General features: G+C 34.6%; 1 protein-coding gene across 1 annotated transcript in view; it reads right to left on the bottom strand.

The window, feature by feature from the left end:
- LOC149417704 (PAS domain-containing protein cky-1-like) overlaps positions 1-21,306 on the bottom strand; it is a 207,912-nt gene that overhangs the window by 136,006 nt on the left and 50,600 nt on the right. Inside the window, exon 2 of the mRNA XM_089640144.1 lies at positions 10,573-10,754. Coding sequence (XP_089496270.1) covers positions 10,573-10,754 — 182 coding nt within the window. The remainder of the gene's footprint in view (positions 1-10,572; positions 10,755-21,306) is intronic.

Genomic DNA, 21,306 nt, shown 5'->3' with positions numbered 1-21,306 from the left:
ATAAAGCTGGGTAACAAAGCTAAAAGTTCAGGTGTCTTTGGAAAATTAACAATAACCACAGTTTAGTCTTCCAACAGTCTTCCGTTACTGTTAGGCTCACGATATGAAGTTCATCAGAAGTCTATAATTTACAAATGCACCGCATAGCAAGACGAAACATAAACCATATTGTCTCAATCTAGACCTGTGCTTTACCACGGTAATATCGGTTACTTTGTGAAGGCGACGCGACGCCTTAATGATACTAGGACCCATTAATCAATTGACAGTATAATTAATACAATTAAACCTTTCAACAGCTGTACAGTGTGCAGATATTGGATCCTGTTTACAACTTCAATTTAATATCAGGATATAATCCGCGGGCGATCTGAGCCGCGCAGATCTAATTATTATAATCAGATCTTGTAACAATCGCTGCCTGAATTAGTTGCATTGTATATTTAACAATCGATTAGCTCAGGCGGGTAATTAAATCAATTAACGGAAGGATTTTATGCATTGTTTGATCAAGCTGAAAAAAAGCACTCGCCCAGAGATTTATTGAAAGTCATTCTGTTTTTCTGCATCGGAAAGGTGCCTAGTCTTATAAACAGTAGGTACCTCATCAAAGCATTTGTTTCAACGTGGACTTATAACAGTGATTTCAACCACTAAGTAACAATTTATAGCATCCAACGTTGAAAAAAATGATTCGTAACATTGCTTTAATTGTGACTAAGCTATTTACGACATTGCTTTAATAACTTGGTCACAATTAAAGCAATGATTCGCAACATTGCTATAGTTGTGACAAAGATGTGTGAGAAATTTTCAATATTCTCTTTTTTTGTGAAACTGGCTTTATATTTTCTAAACATACAATTATTAGTTGACCAACTAAAAAAAAACTTTACAAATGAACAAGACTCGTTAATAAAAGTATGATCTGCGAAATCAACTCAAATAATCTAAGAGAAATCTCACTAGAAGAGTCATTTAAATCATATAAGTACATTATCATTGAAAGCTCAGAAGCGTAAATACGTAGTCATTTACAAAACAGATTTCAAAGCATTAAGAATTCCGTAAATACACGGTCATTTACAAAACAGATTTCAAATCGTTAAGAATTCCGTAAATACATAGTCATTTACAAAACAGATTTCAAATCATTAAAAATTCCGTAAATACATGGTCATTTACAAAACAGATTTCAAATCATTAAGAATTCCGTAAATACATGGTCATTTACAAAACAGATTTCAAAGCATTAAGAATGCCGAAAAGGTGAAGGTGCCAAAATCACCGCCGGCTATATGAATCAACCTGAAACTGGTCTGAAAACTCCTTAATTTGATAATTCAGTTAACCAACCAAAAACATGACCGACGGGCGTTATTTTGAGATACAGCATCGCTAGGAATGATGGCTTCAAAAAATGAGAAAAACTCAAATATCCATGATTTTAGTTCCCCATTTCGGCTGGACACGATTGTCAGTCGCCTAAGCGGTCCGAGGCTCGGGGCGAGCAATTTGTGCTAAGTTGGTAGCAATTTCCCCTCTATCTCAGAGAAGGGATCATAAGGGCTTTGGACTTCGTGCCAGTGGAACGCGGATCACGACAGGACTTTTCAATGTCCTGAGCTCTTGAGTGGAATTCACAAATCAAATTACACTTTTATATGAGCTTTAAATAAAAGTTTTACGATTTTCTGTGTTGGAAAGAAATCACGGCATTTTGACACCAGTATTATGTTTTTGCGTAGATTTATACTTAGTAAACTATATTCCAAACTTCTCGACAAATCCAGTCAGATAATGGCAGTCCGCGAGTACGTTTTGATACTGAAAAGGGAGTTAATTACTTCATGAGGTTAAATAATTAGTCATAACACTCATAGTCATAACTTACAACTTTTGTTTTGCTAAGCTGGAACGGAATCAATTAATCGCGTCTTAGTGAATTAATAAATTCTATGAATCGTGTTTACGATTTCTTTCAGTTCTAAGAGCTTAGTGAGTTCACTCCCATTAATTAATAAGCCAATTATTTTGCATAAAAGCGACGTTATCCAAGAATTTGTGCATATTGACAGCTTATCTGACACCTTGGAGGCCGTACTAAAAGTAGCGGCTTTTGTCAATTGACTTCCGGAATTATATTCTGACCGTGTTCGCAAATATCGACAACTGACAATAGATGACGGATTTCATCAATATCGTATTGACAGAAGTTTATCGATCGTCCGTGCTAGACCTCCTGGAGGCAACCACGGCACTTCATTGAATAGAGTACGTCATAATTTGTATTTTAGCTACCGACTCGCGCATATTACATACAGGGTATAGATACTCAAATAAATAATTTATTCATTTTTTCTAGTGTCCAATTACAGACCAATTGCAAACCTCTGGCCAGATTTGATCAGCCTGGGAACTGGCTACCGGCTACGGCTACCGGTGTTGCGGGTAAATAAGTAGTTAGGGCAGCGGGCCCCCGGCGGCCCCGGGCCATCATTCCTCGCGGGACGGCCCCTTCTACACCGAGCCTTGAGAGCCACTGACTCAAAGCAGTAATACCGAATTAATATAATACATATTATTAAAGATAATCAAAAGATTCAGCGGTTTGTGATCATTAGATGCACAGTGACAACGGTGTATAATCAAGATCAAATCACTTGTTGTAAACTTCAGTTAGGAAACGTTGTTCAACAGGTAAACGATAAAAATATTCAGGCGAACAAGACAAACTAAGGATTAAAAAGAACCAAGGCGTTTATATTTCACCATTGAGAAAGATACATTTTTGGTTGAAACCGTAAAAAAATCACAAAGATCTAAATAAAACAATACTTAATAAATGGAAATTGCTTGCACTGGTTTAAAGGGTTTAAATAAATACTTAACTAACTAACGTAACGGGGATAGGCACACTTCTTGCCTCATTCACATTCATACATCGTCTCATACATACTCTTCTAGTATTCTGACTCTTGACATGGCCCGAAACAACACTTCATAAATGGAAATTGCTTGCACTGGTTTGAATGGTTTCAATAATGCTTGCACTGGTTTAAATGGTTTCAATAATGCTTGCACTGGTTTGAATGGTTTAAATAATGCTTGCACTGGTTTGAATGGTTTCAATAATGCTTGCACTGGTTTGAATGGTTTCAATAATGCTTGCACTGGTTTGAATGGTTTAAATAATGCTTGCACTGGTTTGAATGGTTTAAATAATGCTTGCACTGGTTTGAATGGTTTAAATAATGCTTGCACTGGTTTAAATGGTTTAAATCAGTGATTCCCAAAGTGGTCTATATCGACCCCCCAGGGGTCTATGACAACCTGCAAGGGGTCTACGTCAGCGAAAAAAAAAAAATGGGGGTCCATGAAATGAAAATGGGGGTCCACGATAGTGGATCTCAACACACACTGATAGTACCTATTTACTTACACTTAACCGACACTAAAGGTGAATCAATATTTCATGTTTTGAAGGATTACTTCATTGAAAAAGCAATCTCTTTATCAAATATAATGTTACATATGGAGCACCTGCCATGGTTGGACATTATCGTGGATTTATAAGCTATTTAAAACAAAATGTGCCAGGGGTGTTAGCAATACATTGTGTCATCCATCGAAAACATTTAGTTGCTAAAAATTTGAGTGTTAGATTACATGAATCTCTTCAATTAGTCATTGATGCAGTAAACCGAATCCGAAGCAACGCGTTGAATACGCGGTTATTTGCGCAGTTTTGTGAAGAAAATGACGAACACTTTCATCAATTACTCCTTCACACTGAAGTACGCTGGCTGTCGAAAGGCTTATGTTTGACAAGATTTTTGTGCACTTTTTGAGACTATTTTAGAATTTCTGGATACTAAAGATAAAATTTTAAAAGACAATTTAATGAAGTGGAAAACAGACATCGTCTATTTAACAGATTTGTTTACAAAATTTAATATGGTTAATTTGCAGTTACAAGGCGACAGTCTAAATTTGATTAAAACAAAGTCCATCTTATTAGCGTTTCTTGCTAGAGTTAAACTAATGAAGCAAAATATTGGACGGGGCGAATTTTCCCAGTTCCCCAATTTGTCACAGACAAACTGCCAGGAAGACGAAGTTTCAACCTACGTTCAACATTTAAATGCCCTCTATTCAGATTTTGAAACTAGGTTTGAGGATGTTTTGACTATGGTAATACCACCGTGGATAATTAACCCATATGGTGACCTAGAAGAAACGAATGTCATAAAACAAGAGGAACTGACTGAAATAAGTACAAAAGAAGAACTTAAGGTTCAGTTTAAGCACGGATATCAGCACTTCTGGCTACAAAAAAAACGTACCCGTTACTTATCCCGTATTATTTCCTTTCCATCGTCATACCTAGTGGAAAAGGGGTTCAGCGCTGTTACCAATCTCCTAACGAAAAAAAGAAACAGACTGGACATCATTAGCCGAGGAGACTTAAGATTAAACCTTACAAAATTGACGCCAAATGTTGATAATTTATTATTAAAGCATCAGGTTCATCCTTCCCACTAAAAACATTTACTTATTGCTTAGTTTATTTTATTCTACGTTTATTTTATATAACAGATACAAAATTTTATTTTGAGTAGTTTTAATTTAAATTCAATTAATAAATGTATTAAACTGAACATGTGTTTTTACTTTAAGTTTTTAACACTAAACTTCACTACAGTTAGAAATTTACAAAAAATCAATATCAGGTAAGTAGGGGGTCTACCAAAATCAGAAAAACATGGCAAGGTGTCTACGACACAAAAAAGTTTGGGAACCTCTGGTTTAAATAATGCTTGCACTGGTTTGAATGGTTTAAATAATGCTTGCACTGGTTTAAATGGTTTAAATAATGCTTGCGCTGGTTTAAATGGTTTGAATAATGCTTGCACTGGTTTAAATGGTTTAAATAATGCTTGCACTGGTTTGAATGGTTTAAATAATGCTTGCACTGGTTTAAATGGTTAAAATAATGCTTGCACTGGTTTAAATGGTTTAAATAATGCTTGCACTGGTTTAAATGGTTTAAATAATGCTTGCACTAGTTTGAATAAAAAAAATTAAATTCTGTTAAAATTACGCATTTCTTTCCTAAATGAATGCTGTTTGTTCTGCCGGTACCTACTTCAAAAGAAAACAGTTTTTTTGATCTAATGATATACATTTTTTTTAATTATTAGAAAGCGGACAGACCGCCACACTACTCGGACTTGGCCTTGCCTCATTCACATTCATACATCTTCTCATTTCTACAGCATTCAGTCTACTTGCATCCTTCCTCCTCCAACTCCATGCCTCACTTCTATACATCAGGGCAGGTACCAGCACCACATTGTGGACTCCTAGCTTCTCTTCTTTGGACAGTTTTTGGTTAGCGCCAACCGCGTTCAGTTTTCCATCAATGGAGTTACCTGTATTTACCCTTCTTTTAATATCCTTATCAGCTTTTCCATCTTCCGTAAACATACTTCCTAAATACACAACCTCATCCGCCTGCTCAGTATTCATTATTCAGAGCAGTTTGTCAGCAGATTAACTAAGCAATAATTGTATCACTAAAGCATAAACATAAAGAAAAAATAATAATTGTATCAATTATCTCCAGTGTTCAGCTTTTGATGTGGGTGTCGAACTTTTACTATTCATGTTTGAATTTCATAATAATAAGAGTTATAACTAATGACTTACAACTAAAACTTATAGCTAACAATTAACTACTGAGACGTATAATTAGTGACTTACACACATCTAAGACTTATAACTAATGACATTCGCATTTATGGTTTGATTTGAGATTTTCACGGCCAAAAGTATTATAGGGATTTGTTTTTGGGGTATTATGCCGTGTTGCGCTACCTCTTTCTTCAGCCAAGGACAGATGTGTAAAGTCTGCCCTGATGGTGGACACTGCAATGCTGCCCGAAACGTTGGCTGAAGAAGGAGGTAGCGCAACACGGCATAATACCCGCAAAACAAATCACTTCGCAATTTATGATTCATTTTTTGCAGTACGGCGACTGCAAAATGCACATTAATATTGTTAAGTCTTGCAATAAGCAAGGTTTGTCAAACTATTTGCTTAAATTTTATACACAGTATAGTAATAATAATACTTGGATGACTTTTATAGCGCCGTTTTTGTGCAAAAAAAAACCTCAAGGGCGCTGTATATGAAATAACAACAACGCGGATGATAATTGTTCAGAAATAGAATATAGAACCTACCTCCATAGCGGCAAGTTCTGGTAGAAACAAGATTGGGTATCACCCGAGAAGGCTGTAACTCTTCATTGCGGAGTCGTAAGAGTATAAAGTGATGATGTTATCAGAAGTACACCTTCATTGCCCTGCAAAGCTTACCAAAGAGCCCAAACCACTTAGCATAACCGTTCCCATTGCCCAATAGATCCATGATTAATGAACGTGTTTTGAGGTAAAATAATGTTATTATTTTGTGATACACATCTAATGGGGACATTATTAGTTGCTTTATTTGCACGGATCTATGAACCATTTGTGGGCGGCTATGGGTGAACAATCTAAATGTCATAAATAAACCCTTGACAGCCCATTGTTCTTCAATTATTTCGCAATCAGTAAATGCAATCTTCAAAGTGATATCAACAAAAACGTCAGTGGTACTTGCAATATTGAGACACTTATTGTTTTAGAGCTTTTGATTTCACAATAAACCTATTTATTCTGACAATAATGACTGAGAATAATTATATTATGTATTTATTATAATAGGCGTTTATAATCATTGATCATGTGATATTTTTAAAATTATGTTTTGTGTGAATACCGCGCAAGAATCCCAACTGCCTGCACGCTCTGAGACTATGGCATCCCCTTTGTGGTATGTTGTGAGGCTGAAAGTGTGGGGAAGGGAAGGATATAGGTAAGAGGAAGGTGGGCTAGAGCCATTTCTAACAACGTTTCAATTCTGAATGGTGGTCTTACACTAGTACAATAGTGAGAGTATCATCCTCTCTGGAACGCGCCGCAAGTATACTATGCACATGGTTTTCCAATAAGAGGTGTTATTTTGAATAGCCCGTTATTTCGGTAGATGTTACTTTTGAAGCTGTCATTTTTTGACATTTGACATGCAAAAACTACGCCATTGATAAAAATGGAACAATACACTCTTCAACGACGCATTGAAATTATTAAAATTCACTTGAGTGAATCAAATGTAAATCTTCTTGAGTGATGAGGCCCATTTCCATCTCGGTGGCTTCGTCAACAAGCAAAATTGTCGCATCTGGGGCTTGGAAAACCCAAGAGTTATTGCGGTTTATGGTCCGGCAGAGTCATTAGACCTTACTTTTTCGAAAATGAGTCCGGAGCAACAGTTACGGTGAATGGATTGCGCTATCGAGAGATGATTAATGATTTTTTATGGCCGGAATTGGATGGTATTGATCTGGACAACGTTTACTTTCAACAAGACGGCGCTTCGTGCCACACAAGCAACAAAACCATTGATATTTTACGATTGAATATCAAAATAACACCTCTTATTGGAAAGCCCTGTATTATTTTAAATGAATAAATGGTGAAATAACACAATAATTCATCAAATAAAATTAACTTGCGCATGCCAGGAATCGAACCCGCATCCTTCGGATTGCTAGTCGAGAGCCTTCCCCCTTGAGCACAGATTGATAAATATAATAAGAAATTATATTATTTGCATTTTAAGTGCATCTTAATTTTGATCCTATATCCTGGGTCAAAGCTCTAATTCCTTAGAACTACATTACAGTTACTTTAGTGAACAGGAACAAAGAATTGATGCTAAAATTAACAATTTGGAACCAAATTTTAGACAATGTTTTACGCCTTTCCCATTATTTTTCCCCTGGTATTTCTACTTTCGATCATACAAATTTTCATTGCAAATTTTATCACGCAATAAATATTAATTTATTTTGTAACATATACATTCGAAATGTATGTTAAGGGATAGCATCTATATTTTATCAGAAAAATTATAATGTCGATAGCATTTTGCGAGTCACGCCAAAAACAAAAACAAAAATGTAGACAGACCAAACTCGAATAGAATCTTTAATCCGTAAAACATTTCATTCCCATCACAGGTTTACAGGTTGTCTGGTATTTCCCACACATACTTGTTCCTTTTGGGTAGCCCTTATTTGAATAATGCGAGTGTTTAGTATGTACGCGCGGAATTCGCAAAACCGATGGGAACTCGCCGCTCCTTCCAACTGTAGCCCCCTTTGACGATGATATATCACAAGACACGTCACGCAAAGGTTTTAAACTTGAAGGGGTAACCACAGGTTAGAGTAGAAAGCTATTTTCAATTGTAAAAACAATAAAACATATCTGTTTATTAAAATTCGTTGATGTGATGACCAGATCGAATACTCCCAACTATGCTTACGAGATTACAAAAACATGAGGAAAATAGAAATAATTAGATAATGAAAGCAAGTAAGATATAAATATTCGGATATAATGTTATGACACCGAAACCAGGACAAAACTGAGAGAATACAAAATGATATAATTTATTTAGATAAGATAGGATGTCTAAATGGTGCTTTTTCTCCATATTATGTTGAATATTTCATTTCGGGAATAAAATTAAGATTCCAAAATTCCTCAAGGATCTCAACCGATACCCGTATTACTACAACATGATATCTATCAAGCTCTAATCATCATGCAATTAGGTATATTTGATTCTTTTAATAAAATGTGAATTTCTTCCAGTACGTAAAACATTCATCAACACTCACAGCGCCGATCTAAGAAAATTATCGATTTTGTATAATAATTACTACTCCAACAAGGCGTTAATATTTGCTTAGAATGATAATAAAATAAATCAGGTGTAGCATTATTCTTGTATACAAAAAGGCACCTATATAAATTATAATTATAATAATTCGTATGTGCAAACATCGACTGTGTAAACATGTATAATTCGATTTATTGCTTCCTGTGTGTTTACGCTGACCACAAACTTACAAGTAAAATGTGGACAACTTACGAAATGTAAATTAAGAGGCGGAAGAAATTGAAAGATTGATTGGTTAGAGCATAAAAATCGCGCTGTGAAATTATATTTAATGACTGCTTTTAGTGCCATTGCGCATTAGTTGAAGGAGCTAATCACAAAACGCTTCAGAATGCTCAACTCCTTAATCACAGATTCGAGTTAATAATGCGCTATGCGAGACTATTTTATTTACTCTTTCCAATATCATTGACATGATTGACTGATTATCCCTGGGAACCGAAAAATCGCATGACTTAGGGTATAATTATTTGTAGCAATTTTCAGAGTCGCTGGTTCAGAAAAAAATCCGATAAAAACGTCAAGTAAAATAAGGTATATATATTAAGGTATGTATATTTAATCACATAAAAATATTCAAGCCGCTCGGTGGCTGAGTGGACATCGCGTTTGCGGCCCACCCATGCCTGGTGTTTTCATTTCCTCGTCTGGCTATGTCCTCCGTTACATAACAAGCAGCATTTTCCGCTTTTTTTCCACTTACTGTGGTGGTAGTAGGAGATTTTCAAATATTGTCAGATTATTAACCCGAGAACGTTTGTCTTTCTTATAAAAAATAAAAAACTATAGTAAAACATTAACGACTCTCAAAGGAAAGATAAGAACCAGAAAAGAGAGAAAAAAAAGTGGGTGTGTCAAGCCTACGCAAGACAGAAGTGAAACTTCTAGTATTCCTCTCTCTCTATTTTCATTTCATCATCTCTATTTTCTCTCTTAGGTTAGTTTGAAAATTAGAGGTTAAATAATTCAACGACGAAGCATGGATTTGCTTTTTCTAATATTTTCTTATAGATGAATGACGTTCGATTAATGTATAGTTCCAAAAATTTTCAATTTATTCACAAGTATACAATATTACATAAATAACAATATTACAATTAAAAATTACAAAGAAATTACAATGACAATTTACCAATCATGTGCCATTTTCATTGTCAATTTCATGAATATCATTTCCTAATGTCGTGATAATTGGGTTATGGTAACTAAAGTGCGAGATATATACATGAGCACTTAAATCCTTAATGAATCGTGCAAAAACTGCATCGATTGTTGTCCCGTGTCGGGAGAGAACGTTCGTGAGCGGCTCCCCCACCTCAACAAGCGCATATGGTGAGAGAGGGACAGTGAACGGTGAGCGGTGGTGGGGGTACCCGCATTTTCGTGTCGATCCTGACTCGGTTTTACTCCGTCCCCGAAAATTCATTACGCGCCTAAAGAAGTTTCACTTCAAAAGATATAGTCGTATCTAGGAACTAAACTCAGGACCTCTTTCTTGCCGGGGAAGTGAATGAACCATTAAGCATTCTGAACGTGAATATGACTATTCACTTTATTAAGAATCACTTATATCACAGACATATTTTTGTCCTTATAGTGGAAAAACTCAATGAGTAAAACCTCAAGTTATAATATTTAATCATTGAAGACCCACCTCTATCAGTGGCTACACCAAGACAACAGCTAGCTAGTACAAGATGACGGAAACCTACCTTGCTGGAAGTAGTTGGCCTTCCTGACGTAGACGCATATGAGCGCCATGAGCTGCAGCTGGGAGAGTCGCTGGCGCGTGGAGGGCGGCAGGGGAAGCAGGTCGCGCAGATTGGCGATCTCCGCGTTGATGAGGTCCCTTCTCAACTTGCTGGCGCCCTTCGTTGATTTATTGGTGTCGAACCTGGGAACAAAAACACATCAAATTTAGTATTCATTTAGAAAAATGCAAATCATTCCACAGCCGAGCTGAAGAACTCAAGAACGGGTCGTAGAAACCACCAGTTTTCATGTGACAATTGTTAAGCGTGTTCAAATGTTGGCCTGTTTCCCGAATATGCACTAATTCTGAAGGGATCAATGACGCTAGTTAACGTCGGAATATCTTCCATTACCGATAGAATACCGATAGAACAAAAATAGCATTCTCAACTGACAGCTGTGCTCTATAGATTGCAAATCGGAAAATTATCAATCGGATCGCACGTTTCTGAAAAAATTCAAGGGTTTTCTTCAAATACGAGTATTTTGGGGGCCCAGACCAGAAGTGGCTGCCAAATTGATCAGTAGCGCACACATGCGAATTGTACAAGTTCAGCCATTGTATACTATTAAAGTATCTGCGGGCCCTGCACAGTTCGCCCAGCTTCTGAGAGACTGATTTGGAAAGTATGCAGTCCACACACTTGTCAATAATAAAACACTTCTCTCAGTGAGCTGTGATCTTTGGTTTATCTATGTCACCCTGTGTATTTTCAGTCATCTCACAATTTACGAAAAAAAGTTCTTTAATTTCAACAAAAAAAAATTTTCGTTCCACCATTAAAGTGTAAGAATTGAAATACGAGAAAAATTTTCAAATCGAATTGTATTAAAGTTGTTTTGTCGTAATCAAACTTGTACTTCTTGTCTCTCATTTCTGTGGATGAAATAAAATAATTATCAGCAGGTAAGTATGTACTACGACTGTAACGAAACATGGTTCAACGAACAGACATTAATTTATTGGTACAAGAATATCTGGAAAAGCAGTTGAAGCATTTATTATTTTATGGTAAAATATGGGTAACAGCGTTAATGAGGTGCTTCTCGGGAGATGGAACAATATCTTATCAAATACATTATAAATTAAATGAACCTATGTCATTAAAACCTGGCTGTAACGGAGGTGTCCTTTGCTCTTCACTACATAAAACTTCAGCCATAAAAACCAACTTTTATAACGTCTTTCATCGATTATCCTCATTGATAAAAAAAACATCAGTTTGTGGTGCTAAGCTTTACGTCTTTGGATATAATGAACCAATGTGTCACTTCTTTGTTATTTGGATTTAAATTAGTTAGAATCATTTATAAATGTTTTGTTTTTGTGAAACTAAGATAACTTTTTTCTTAATGTTTAGTAAAACTAATCACATTCAAAGATGTCATAAATCGAAATCACCAATTAAAAATGTCCAATATTCAATTGAGTTAAAACGAGTGTTGTAAACTCGTGAAAAATCACTGGATATTATGTTAGTAAATCTAGTTGTTTAGTTAATTACGTTTTCTCTAAAATGGAAAAAGCACATAAAAATCACGAACTTTGTCTTAACTTGTCAAGATTAGAAAATTATACAAAATAAATGGTCATCTCAAATAGAGAAAAAAATTAAATGTATTTTTTAAAAATACGAACCCAGGATCGAGTCTTAGATGTGACCGTATCCTTTTCTGATTTTTCTGTTTCAGATTTTCGTTTGGAAATCACTAATATTGTCTTCAATATTTAAATATTACAATTTGAGGTTTTACTCAATAAAGTTATTCCGAAAAATAAATAAATGTATTTTGTCGTTTGTCTGAATTCTTGACACAATGATAATATTTTGTAAATTAAATTAAAAACTTAATTTAAAATAAATACACACAATCGAAAGTACCGTGTTTAATAATAAAAAATGTTCCTTATTAATTATTCAAAATTAATCGATTCGTCAGATGGCGCGGTTTGGGATTAATTTATTAGTATTTTTAACTTTTACGTACCGTCTGACGTTTAGGAATGTCAATTCATGGAGATATGCGCCAGTGTTGCCGGCAAATGTCGGTTTATTATTTGTTGCGTTATCAATATCGGTCTGGCTGCCCATAGCGCGGCGGTGCAAGGGAAATGGGTATAAAATTATTGATATTGATGCCTATCGATCTGATATTATACATAAAGTTATATATTTCACTGGGCTAGACCACCAGTTGATTATGTAAATAACAAAAATGCTTCTATTTGGATAACTAAATTGGTTGTTGGACCCATCGTCATCCTGGACTAGCGTCATTGATCCCTTCGGCCCCGGTGCATAATTGGAAAACAACAAGGTTGACATTTGTCACATGAGAACGGGTCGCTTCTACGATTCGTTCTTGAGTTCAACAGCTCGGCTGTGGAATGAATTGCAGGCCTCTGTGTTTCCTCCCTCCCACAACATGGGTATCTTTATGACCCATGTTCACTCCGTCCTCTCCTCAAAAAGACCCCCACACAGCATCCCCAGAGATGGCATAGGCCCTGAGGGAATATTTATCTTCAGGATCTCCTGTATGCAGATAAAAAAAAAACGATTTCGAAAGAACCCTTTCTTCATCAGGACTGAGCTCATGTGATCGAAAATTAAAACTTAAAACAAAAATACTTTTGGCCGTGAAAATCTTAAATCATATTTGACTCACATACTTCGTTGAAGAAGATGATAATATTAATAAATCTAAACGATACATGACACAGAACAAGACACAGGAAATTAAAATGATAACGGTCTCAACTAGGAATCGAAATCCGGACCTCTGCTCTAGCGCAACAATGTATTTAACCACTCGACCAAAGGGACCTAATTATTTTATGTTATTTTTGTCGATTTCATATTTCAAATTTCAGAATTTGCATCATAATTTTTACCATATTTTTGGCAGCTATCTTTTTTTATGATTCCTAAGATCTGAAGATTTGGTTTGTAACCTAGATAGTGTCTCGAACTTTCCACAAATATCTATATGATTTCTTCTTCTTTTTGAGTGCTTCATTTTTCATAATGCACACGTAAATAAATTCATGCAAGTAAATAAAATGTTTTTCGTGTTATTAGTTTTATAATTTGTAATGTAGCTTTTTCTGAAATCCGTTATTCTTGTCGTGGCATATACCTACTTGTACATATTATAATGGATGGTTCTTGTGTTGGAAATGAGCGAGATCCGGTTATAAAACAGTACAATTTTAAGGCCTTTGGGAACTGAGCACAGACGACTAGGTTCCCAACAAAGCCAGGGTTACCAACTTACTGTAAAAAAAAATCCAGTCTTGCGAATTAACCAACTAATGTTAACTAACTTGGATGATAGATAGTTTTGTAACTTCATCCGAAGAATTTAGTTTCTTTGAAATTTCGATTTTGCTGCAAAGATGTTTCACGCGAATCTCCAGCAACTCTTCTGGAGGCAACACAATTTTAGCATCAGTACCGTATATGTATGTTAACTTTTTACTATTCCGCCATACTCTGAATACGAATAATCCCAAAGTAATATTTTCTTAGGAGAATATTAGAAAAATATATAAAATTGCCGGAATTATAAATTAATTCGATTAAATAACAATTTATTCAAATTTATACGGTATTTTTTTACATCTAGTTCGCCGCCATCTTGAATATTTTAAGAACTAATGCCTACTTTCAAATATGCATTTGATGGTTGGTACTGCCAACTAATTGATGATACTGACATAAAATCTCTCAAGACCAGGTAGGAATCTGGGGGTTAATATGGGGGGAGTGATGGACGTATGAATCCATCCCTTCCACTGGGGTGCAAAGTGATGGGTCGAGAGAGTTCTCGGGGCGGCGGTACTCATTTCCGCCTTCCAAATTGAAATATTAATGGATTGTTTGATATTTAAATATATTATTTTCAATTTCCAGTACTTTTGATTTTTTTCTTACTGTAATTAAATTGAAGGGAAGTACGATTTTTTTAGATAATAATGCGTAAGAAGAGTGTGACGGAAGATTAAATATTTATCGATTGATTTATTTTTGGGGTATTATGCCGTTTGTGATTCCTCCTTCTTTAGCTAACGTTTCGTTGAGATTGTGGTGGAGTGTGTTAAAATAATAATTGGATAATTTTTATAGCGTCGTTTTTGTGAAAAATTACTTAAAGGGCGCTGTAATGTGTATGTGACGCTGGGCGATGTACGTTTATGTGATCATGCCGCGCGTGTTAATCCTCTTGGGGCCTGGATTTTAGTACAGTAATTAGATAAATTAATGTGGTTTTTGGAGTTTAATTTTGGTGTAGTATCCGAGACCAAAAAATATAAAGCTCAGCCCTGTCGTCTCTTGTAAATGTGGTTTTCGTGGATTTCTTTATTGGTTGGTAACCCTGAGCGGTTGTTACCTACAGTGGTCCAGTTGCAGGCTCGCGAATGATTTACAGTCCAGTAAAGCCGAGACTTACATGATCTATCGCGGTCCTTATCTAATCACCACATAAACTGTGCCTCACCTAATGGTAACAAACACCGTACTAATTATATTTTTACTAAACTGGTTAAACGCCTGGGAAAAATATCCAAAAGACTATCAGATCACATTCGTTTATACGATTTTTTTAAATGCAATCGTATCGTTATAAAATTGTTCTCTTAAAAAACACGCTTACCTTCATTGGAAATCAATTTTATTTTACTTATAATGTACACAACACAGAGAGTAAAAATTTACACACTGAAATTATCTTAGTTTTCATTATTTTAAGTCCGCATTGTTATTAATTAATTCATTTATTTGTATCGGTTTTTCTGCTTGTTTATTTTATTTTTTATCTCGTATAATTAATAGGACTACTAATAAATATAAGATAAATACAACAGTTAATATAAATGCATATTTCTATTAATATAGATATGTTACCATTAACCATTCGAATTCAGTCCTGAAGATTATCGCATTCAGATAAACTATTTAAATTACTTTCAGTATGATAATAAAATAAAACAATATTTTGCCAAAATAAAATTTACATTCAACACGCTTTGGCTTTGAAGTCTGAAATGAGAAATAATCATAAATTTATTTAATGTTTTGGTCTAAAGTCTAAACGAAACAAGCTGTATGTAAGTTATGCATCTGTGTAAGTGCTGTGATGAAGTCAACTAAGGTTGGTAAACCTACACCTTTATAGTATATTCTTACTTCTTACCAAACTGAAAGGCGAAACAATCGCCTTCTTCCCCCTCCCATCCTTTGCACTCTCTCTCTCTCTGCTCTAACATCCCTCTCTCTCCCTTGATAAAAGCGCTTTTTAATTTGTATTTATTTTAGTCCGTCGACCCACGGATCAGCAAACAATCGACAAAGACCCTGCTCAGAAAATCAAATTGGTTATAGTAAGGTGTCGGTCTGCAGCGCAGTTCAGTGGGAACTTTTCTGCGCAGGGTTGCAGCATTTGGTTTATGTCGATTACTTACCGATCCGTAGGACGACTGGCTAAATGATCTGTGGGGTATGTACTGTGATTATTTAAGATTATTATTGAAATTTAATGAAAGGTAAGACGTTTATCTATTTTATTTGCAAAGGACTTTTACTGGTGATCTCACTTTTGTCAGTACAATCCAGTTATTACACAAATAGGCACACACAATTACAAAAATCTACTCAGACATAGGATTTATTCATTTGTATACATCTAAATAAATATTTAAAAACAAATACAAATTCAAAATTATAAAATTATGTAAATGCTCACCCAAATGACAAATTGTACAAAGAGAGGCAAGAGACAAAAGGGACACAAGTAACACACAATATAATTAGCGCAATATATTTTTTAGTAACTTTACTGCAGAAATTTTATTTAGAATCCGTATAAATTTCACCAAAAATGTCTACTTCAGCACAATCTATTTGAGATAAGACATTTGATTTTTTTTATGTACGTTTTTGTATCCTTATGAAACCATAGGTTTTGCAACATCTTGATAATAATTATTAAACCTGGTGAAAACAAAATTATTTAAACAATAAAATTTTATTTTATTTTCGTAATACTAATCAATGAATTGTTAAAGATATTATATTCCCAGTAAACATAGTTAATTTTTTAACTTGTCGTATACCGACTTTGTCGATACAGTAATATTTTTTAAATCTTCTGTCATAAGTTCTCACTTCAGAGTAACATAAAGCTGATAACTCGTTATATACCTTTGCACATAAGAAGATATGTGAGCCTTTCACTAGGTCATAAGAATAAATCCATTAATTCTAAACAATCAATTAATGCAACAAAGGTGTAATAAATTTATCACGTCAGTGGGTGTGTTATAGGAGGGCAAATCATTATTTTAATTGAAAATCCCATTCCACAATAATTTAATTCAATCGCCTTTAGATGGAATGATATAGATAGACCGATAATAATTTGCCTTCAATGGTTTCGCAAGTCAGCAATAATAATAGTAATATTTACATAAAATAATTATTTTCATCCATTTGAAGAATTTACTTTAAAGCCCAATAACAATTAAGTTACGGTGTGACGAAAGTATGACTTTTCCCATTTACCAACTCTTGGAGCATTTTACTGAAGTCAAAAGTTTTTCATATTTGTGATAGAGTTATAGGTTTTTGTTTTTGATGTTATTATTTTCTTATTAAATAAAACTCGGCTCCCGGACGTCCTGACAACAAGTGCGTTTTCTCCTTCCTACAAAATGAATCCTTCCTGAAATAGTTTCTTTAAAATACCTTCTTCACGTTTATTCACAGTTAAAAACATTGATATTTAGCTCAACAGTTTTATAAACCGTAGCAATTTTCCGCATGGCAAAACAACAAATCAATGAAACATCAAAACAACAAAGCAATGAAACATCTAAGCAACGAAAATCAACAAACAATCATTCAGCAAAGTCCACTATTATTAAGTCATTTGCATAATACCTAATACCATACCCGTGGTCCGATTCTCCATGGGTAAATGCTCGGGTAAATATCTTATGAGAAATCGAATGGCAAGAACTATCAAAATGGATCATTAGTGTGATAGAAACTAATGGGAAATGGAATCTTTTCCATGCAGAGGGTTTCAGGGAGCAGGTCTTGCTCTCCTGGGTGATTTTCATTTTCGCCACGAGTATAAATATTCTTAACTAATGTAAACGTTAGGAATGTCGCAAAATCATGGTGCTAACATACGAGTATTATTATTATTATGAATGTATAATATAATAATGAACTCGAAGGAATTTTGTAATCGGTGAATGTGGATAAGTGAAAACTATGTTAACTGAATATTGTCCATTGTCCATCCATCAGTTCTCCGTTGGCACATCTGTGACGGTGACATTATTCGATAGCAGAAGAAACTCAGTATCTTGATATGGAACTGCAAAAAACATTTCCCAAAGCAATTCCCAAAAAACTTCCTATGGCACTTTACAAAGCACTTCCCAAAACACTTCGCAAAGTACTTCCCAAAGCATTTCCAAAAGCACTTTGGAAAGAATTTCACAATGCACTTCCTAAAGCAATTCTCGAAACACTCCCCAAAGCGCTTCCCAAAGCATTTTAAAAAGAACTTCCTAAAGCACTTCCCAAAACACTGCAAAAAGTACTTCCCGAAACACTTCCCAAAGCACTTCCCAAAATAATTCCCAAATCACTTATTAAACTTATTTGTATTAATACTAGTAGCTCCTGGCAGTCAGTAGTATCACACAAAAAAAGAAAGAATTCAGATCAGTGAATTTTGAAAAGATTTACAGCGATCAAAAAATAAATAAAAGAAAAGAACAATGAACATCGCGCAGCGTAGTTATGGAATTAATGGTAAATTAGTAGGATAAACGATGAAAGAAACAATTTTTTTTTGCAACAAACTTTTTCTCCATTTCCAATGAACATGTAACATAAACAACACATTAAAAAAGTAGAAAAATAAAATAAATATTTATTTATTGGCATTTTCATAGCAAATCATGGTGCCGTCTATAACTGTAGTTGTTTGGTACGAATAACTTATAGCATTCCAGGAGGTATGGGCCATCTGTTAATTTATTCATATTTTTTTAGCGGAGACTTTGGTAGCGCGTTTTATCGAGCAAATCTTCTCGAAAAATGTTAAACATGTCCTGTATTGATTCCTACCCAGTATTATATTCTTAGACTTCCATAGTCCGTCATATTCCACGCCATCTCCCATCTTCTCATGTGCTCCGGATAGTCATTTGGAAAATATGCATCTACCCGAGGGCATTGTTTCAAGTTAGAACGGTCCGGGATGTACTTTAAATGCGTAATGGAATACTCACAATAAATACACATTACTAGGGAAGTACTTCGATGCTCATAATATTATGTGCAGACCGTTAATACAATTATTTGTTTGTTTGAAATTATATGGTATACGAACTCCAGCCATTGGACGATAAGCTTGTCTCCTGACACAAAGGTCAAGGGTTCGTGGGAAGATTTCACGAATAAATAAATATATAATACTATTTTATGTTGGGTACACAATGTTCCGGTATGGTAAATACTTTCAGTATCGCCCAGGTGACAGACAGCAATCTTTAAAGTAATTAGTAATCAGATTTGAATATATAGGTACCTACTTTGTAACCTTCACCTTTTGTTCCCAATTTCAATTTGTTACTTAGTCCTGCTTTCTATATTTTAGTCTGGATTCACTTAATAATTAGATTACCAATTCAAACATCTGTGAAAATTTATAATTGGTCCGTTTCTTTTCCATCCTCCTTTATAAATTAAAATAAAATTAATACTGTTAATTTTCCTTAAAATAAATAAATAAATTTTACTTCAGCACCATACTCTTGTACGTAGCATTACTGCATCACTACGTTACTGCTATTTAATTGGCGATAAAATTAGTAATTCAACTTCACTTAAGAGATTAACCGATTGACGAGTGTTATAGATCTTCGTTTGTACGTTCCGGTTCCGTTTCAAGATGGTGGCCGTTTAATAGTTCAGTACAAAAGATATTTTATATTTGAATTTATTTATATAGTTATTCGATTTTTTCAATATTGTACCTAAGTACCTACCTAAATACCTGCCTGGAAAAAGTTTTATAAATGGATTGTCATTGAGTGTGGTTTCTTTGATCAAACTGTATATTTCCCTATTTTTTTACATAAAATATATTGGGTTTTAATACCTCCTTACAAATCTTATGATTTTTAAGGAGGTATTAATTTATTAAAAAAATTGGTTTTTATTTATTAAATAAGCATCAAAGAAATAACCAACATAGTTAAATTTAAATCATAACTAAAAAAAAATCTTTTAAACAAATGTCACTACACTTTAAATGAATACCTTACATAAATTTTAATACCTCTGTTTTTTTTTTTTTTTACATACATTTGTTAACATGTAATTGTTGGGTTATGTAATATAATGTGTATTTGTTGGGTTAGCTGGAAGAAATAGGATGTAACCTATAAGCTATACCCTTTGTACTCTGTATTTTTGTGCAGTAAATATTTTTTTGAATTTTGAAATTTAATTAGAAACATATTTATCAGGGCGAAGGTCTACAGTTCACAAAACTACTAGTATAAAATTAATTTTTTGAGCATATTAATTTGCCCGGCTGGGGCCTAGGAGTTGAAAGGTATTATTTAAATTGACGACAACAGTTTTCTTAACATACCTTTATAAATCATTCTTCTGTCAAAGGAATAAAAGAAATAAAATGGTGAATTATTGAGTTACAAATTCTATAAGTATTTTAATTCACAACTCTAACGAAATACCTTACTAATCTCAAAGCAATACCATAACGTTACGCCTAATATTTGATTACCTCTGTTTAATTTATTCCATCATTAGATTTTACAAATAACTCAATACAATAAATCATTATAATATTCCGCACCATTTACTCTAACACGGTTTTACACCAACCATAAATTGTTATTTCTTCCGTTCCAGTTTGCCTCTATTAACTTCCCATTTACCCTTGCTCTGGCCGGGCGAGGAACACACACTCGTATCCTCGACATTTGAGACATTAATACTTTAATGGCACCTTAGCAGTTTGGCATTTTAAACCGCAACGATACTACTATTCACATTTGTTGGGAATTTAGATAGTCGGATTATAGAACTGTATAGAAACAATAAGCAAATGATGGAAAAACGAAGAAGAAAAGGTTACATATCCAAATGAACGGTCTAACCAATGAAAATTCGCGGTAACCTTCGAGACTAACCCTCTCAACCTCCCTCTTTCACGTCTCCCCTTCCCTTCAGCCTCAGAACATATACAAATATTTTATTTTTTAATTCAAGCACATTTGGTACTTTTACAATGCAATACTTTTACAATGCTGGTGCCCCAAAATACTTAATAAACCTGCTTGAATCTGTGCAAAGGAGAGCGATCCGTCTGATTGACAATCCGTTGTTAACAGACCGATTGCCTTCTCTAATGCATAGACGCAATGTAGGCATGCTGTGTCTGTTCTACAGGTATTTCAATGGAGCCTGCTCCAAGGAGCTAGCAGCATTGATTCCTGATGCACCGGTGCACGTGCGCGAAACTCGACGGACACGAACTGAACATCCGTTCACGGTTGACGTTGGCTTCATGAGAACGGGCCGTTTTTACGACTCGTTTTTGTGTAAGTCGGCTCGTATGTGGAACGAACTACCGGCATC

The sequence above is a fragment of the Hesperophylax consimilis genome, chromosome 15, assembly GCF_061612785.1.
Source record: "Hesperophylax consimilis isolate HC1 chromosome 15, BYU_Hcon_1.0, whole genome shotgun sequence".
In the NCBI taxonomy this organism is placed as follows: Eukaryota; Metazoa; Arthropoda; class Insecta; order Trichoptera; family Limnephilidae; genus Hesperophylax; species Hesperophylax consimilis.
This window is presented reverse-complemented; position numbering and strand designations above follow the sequence as displayed.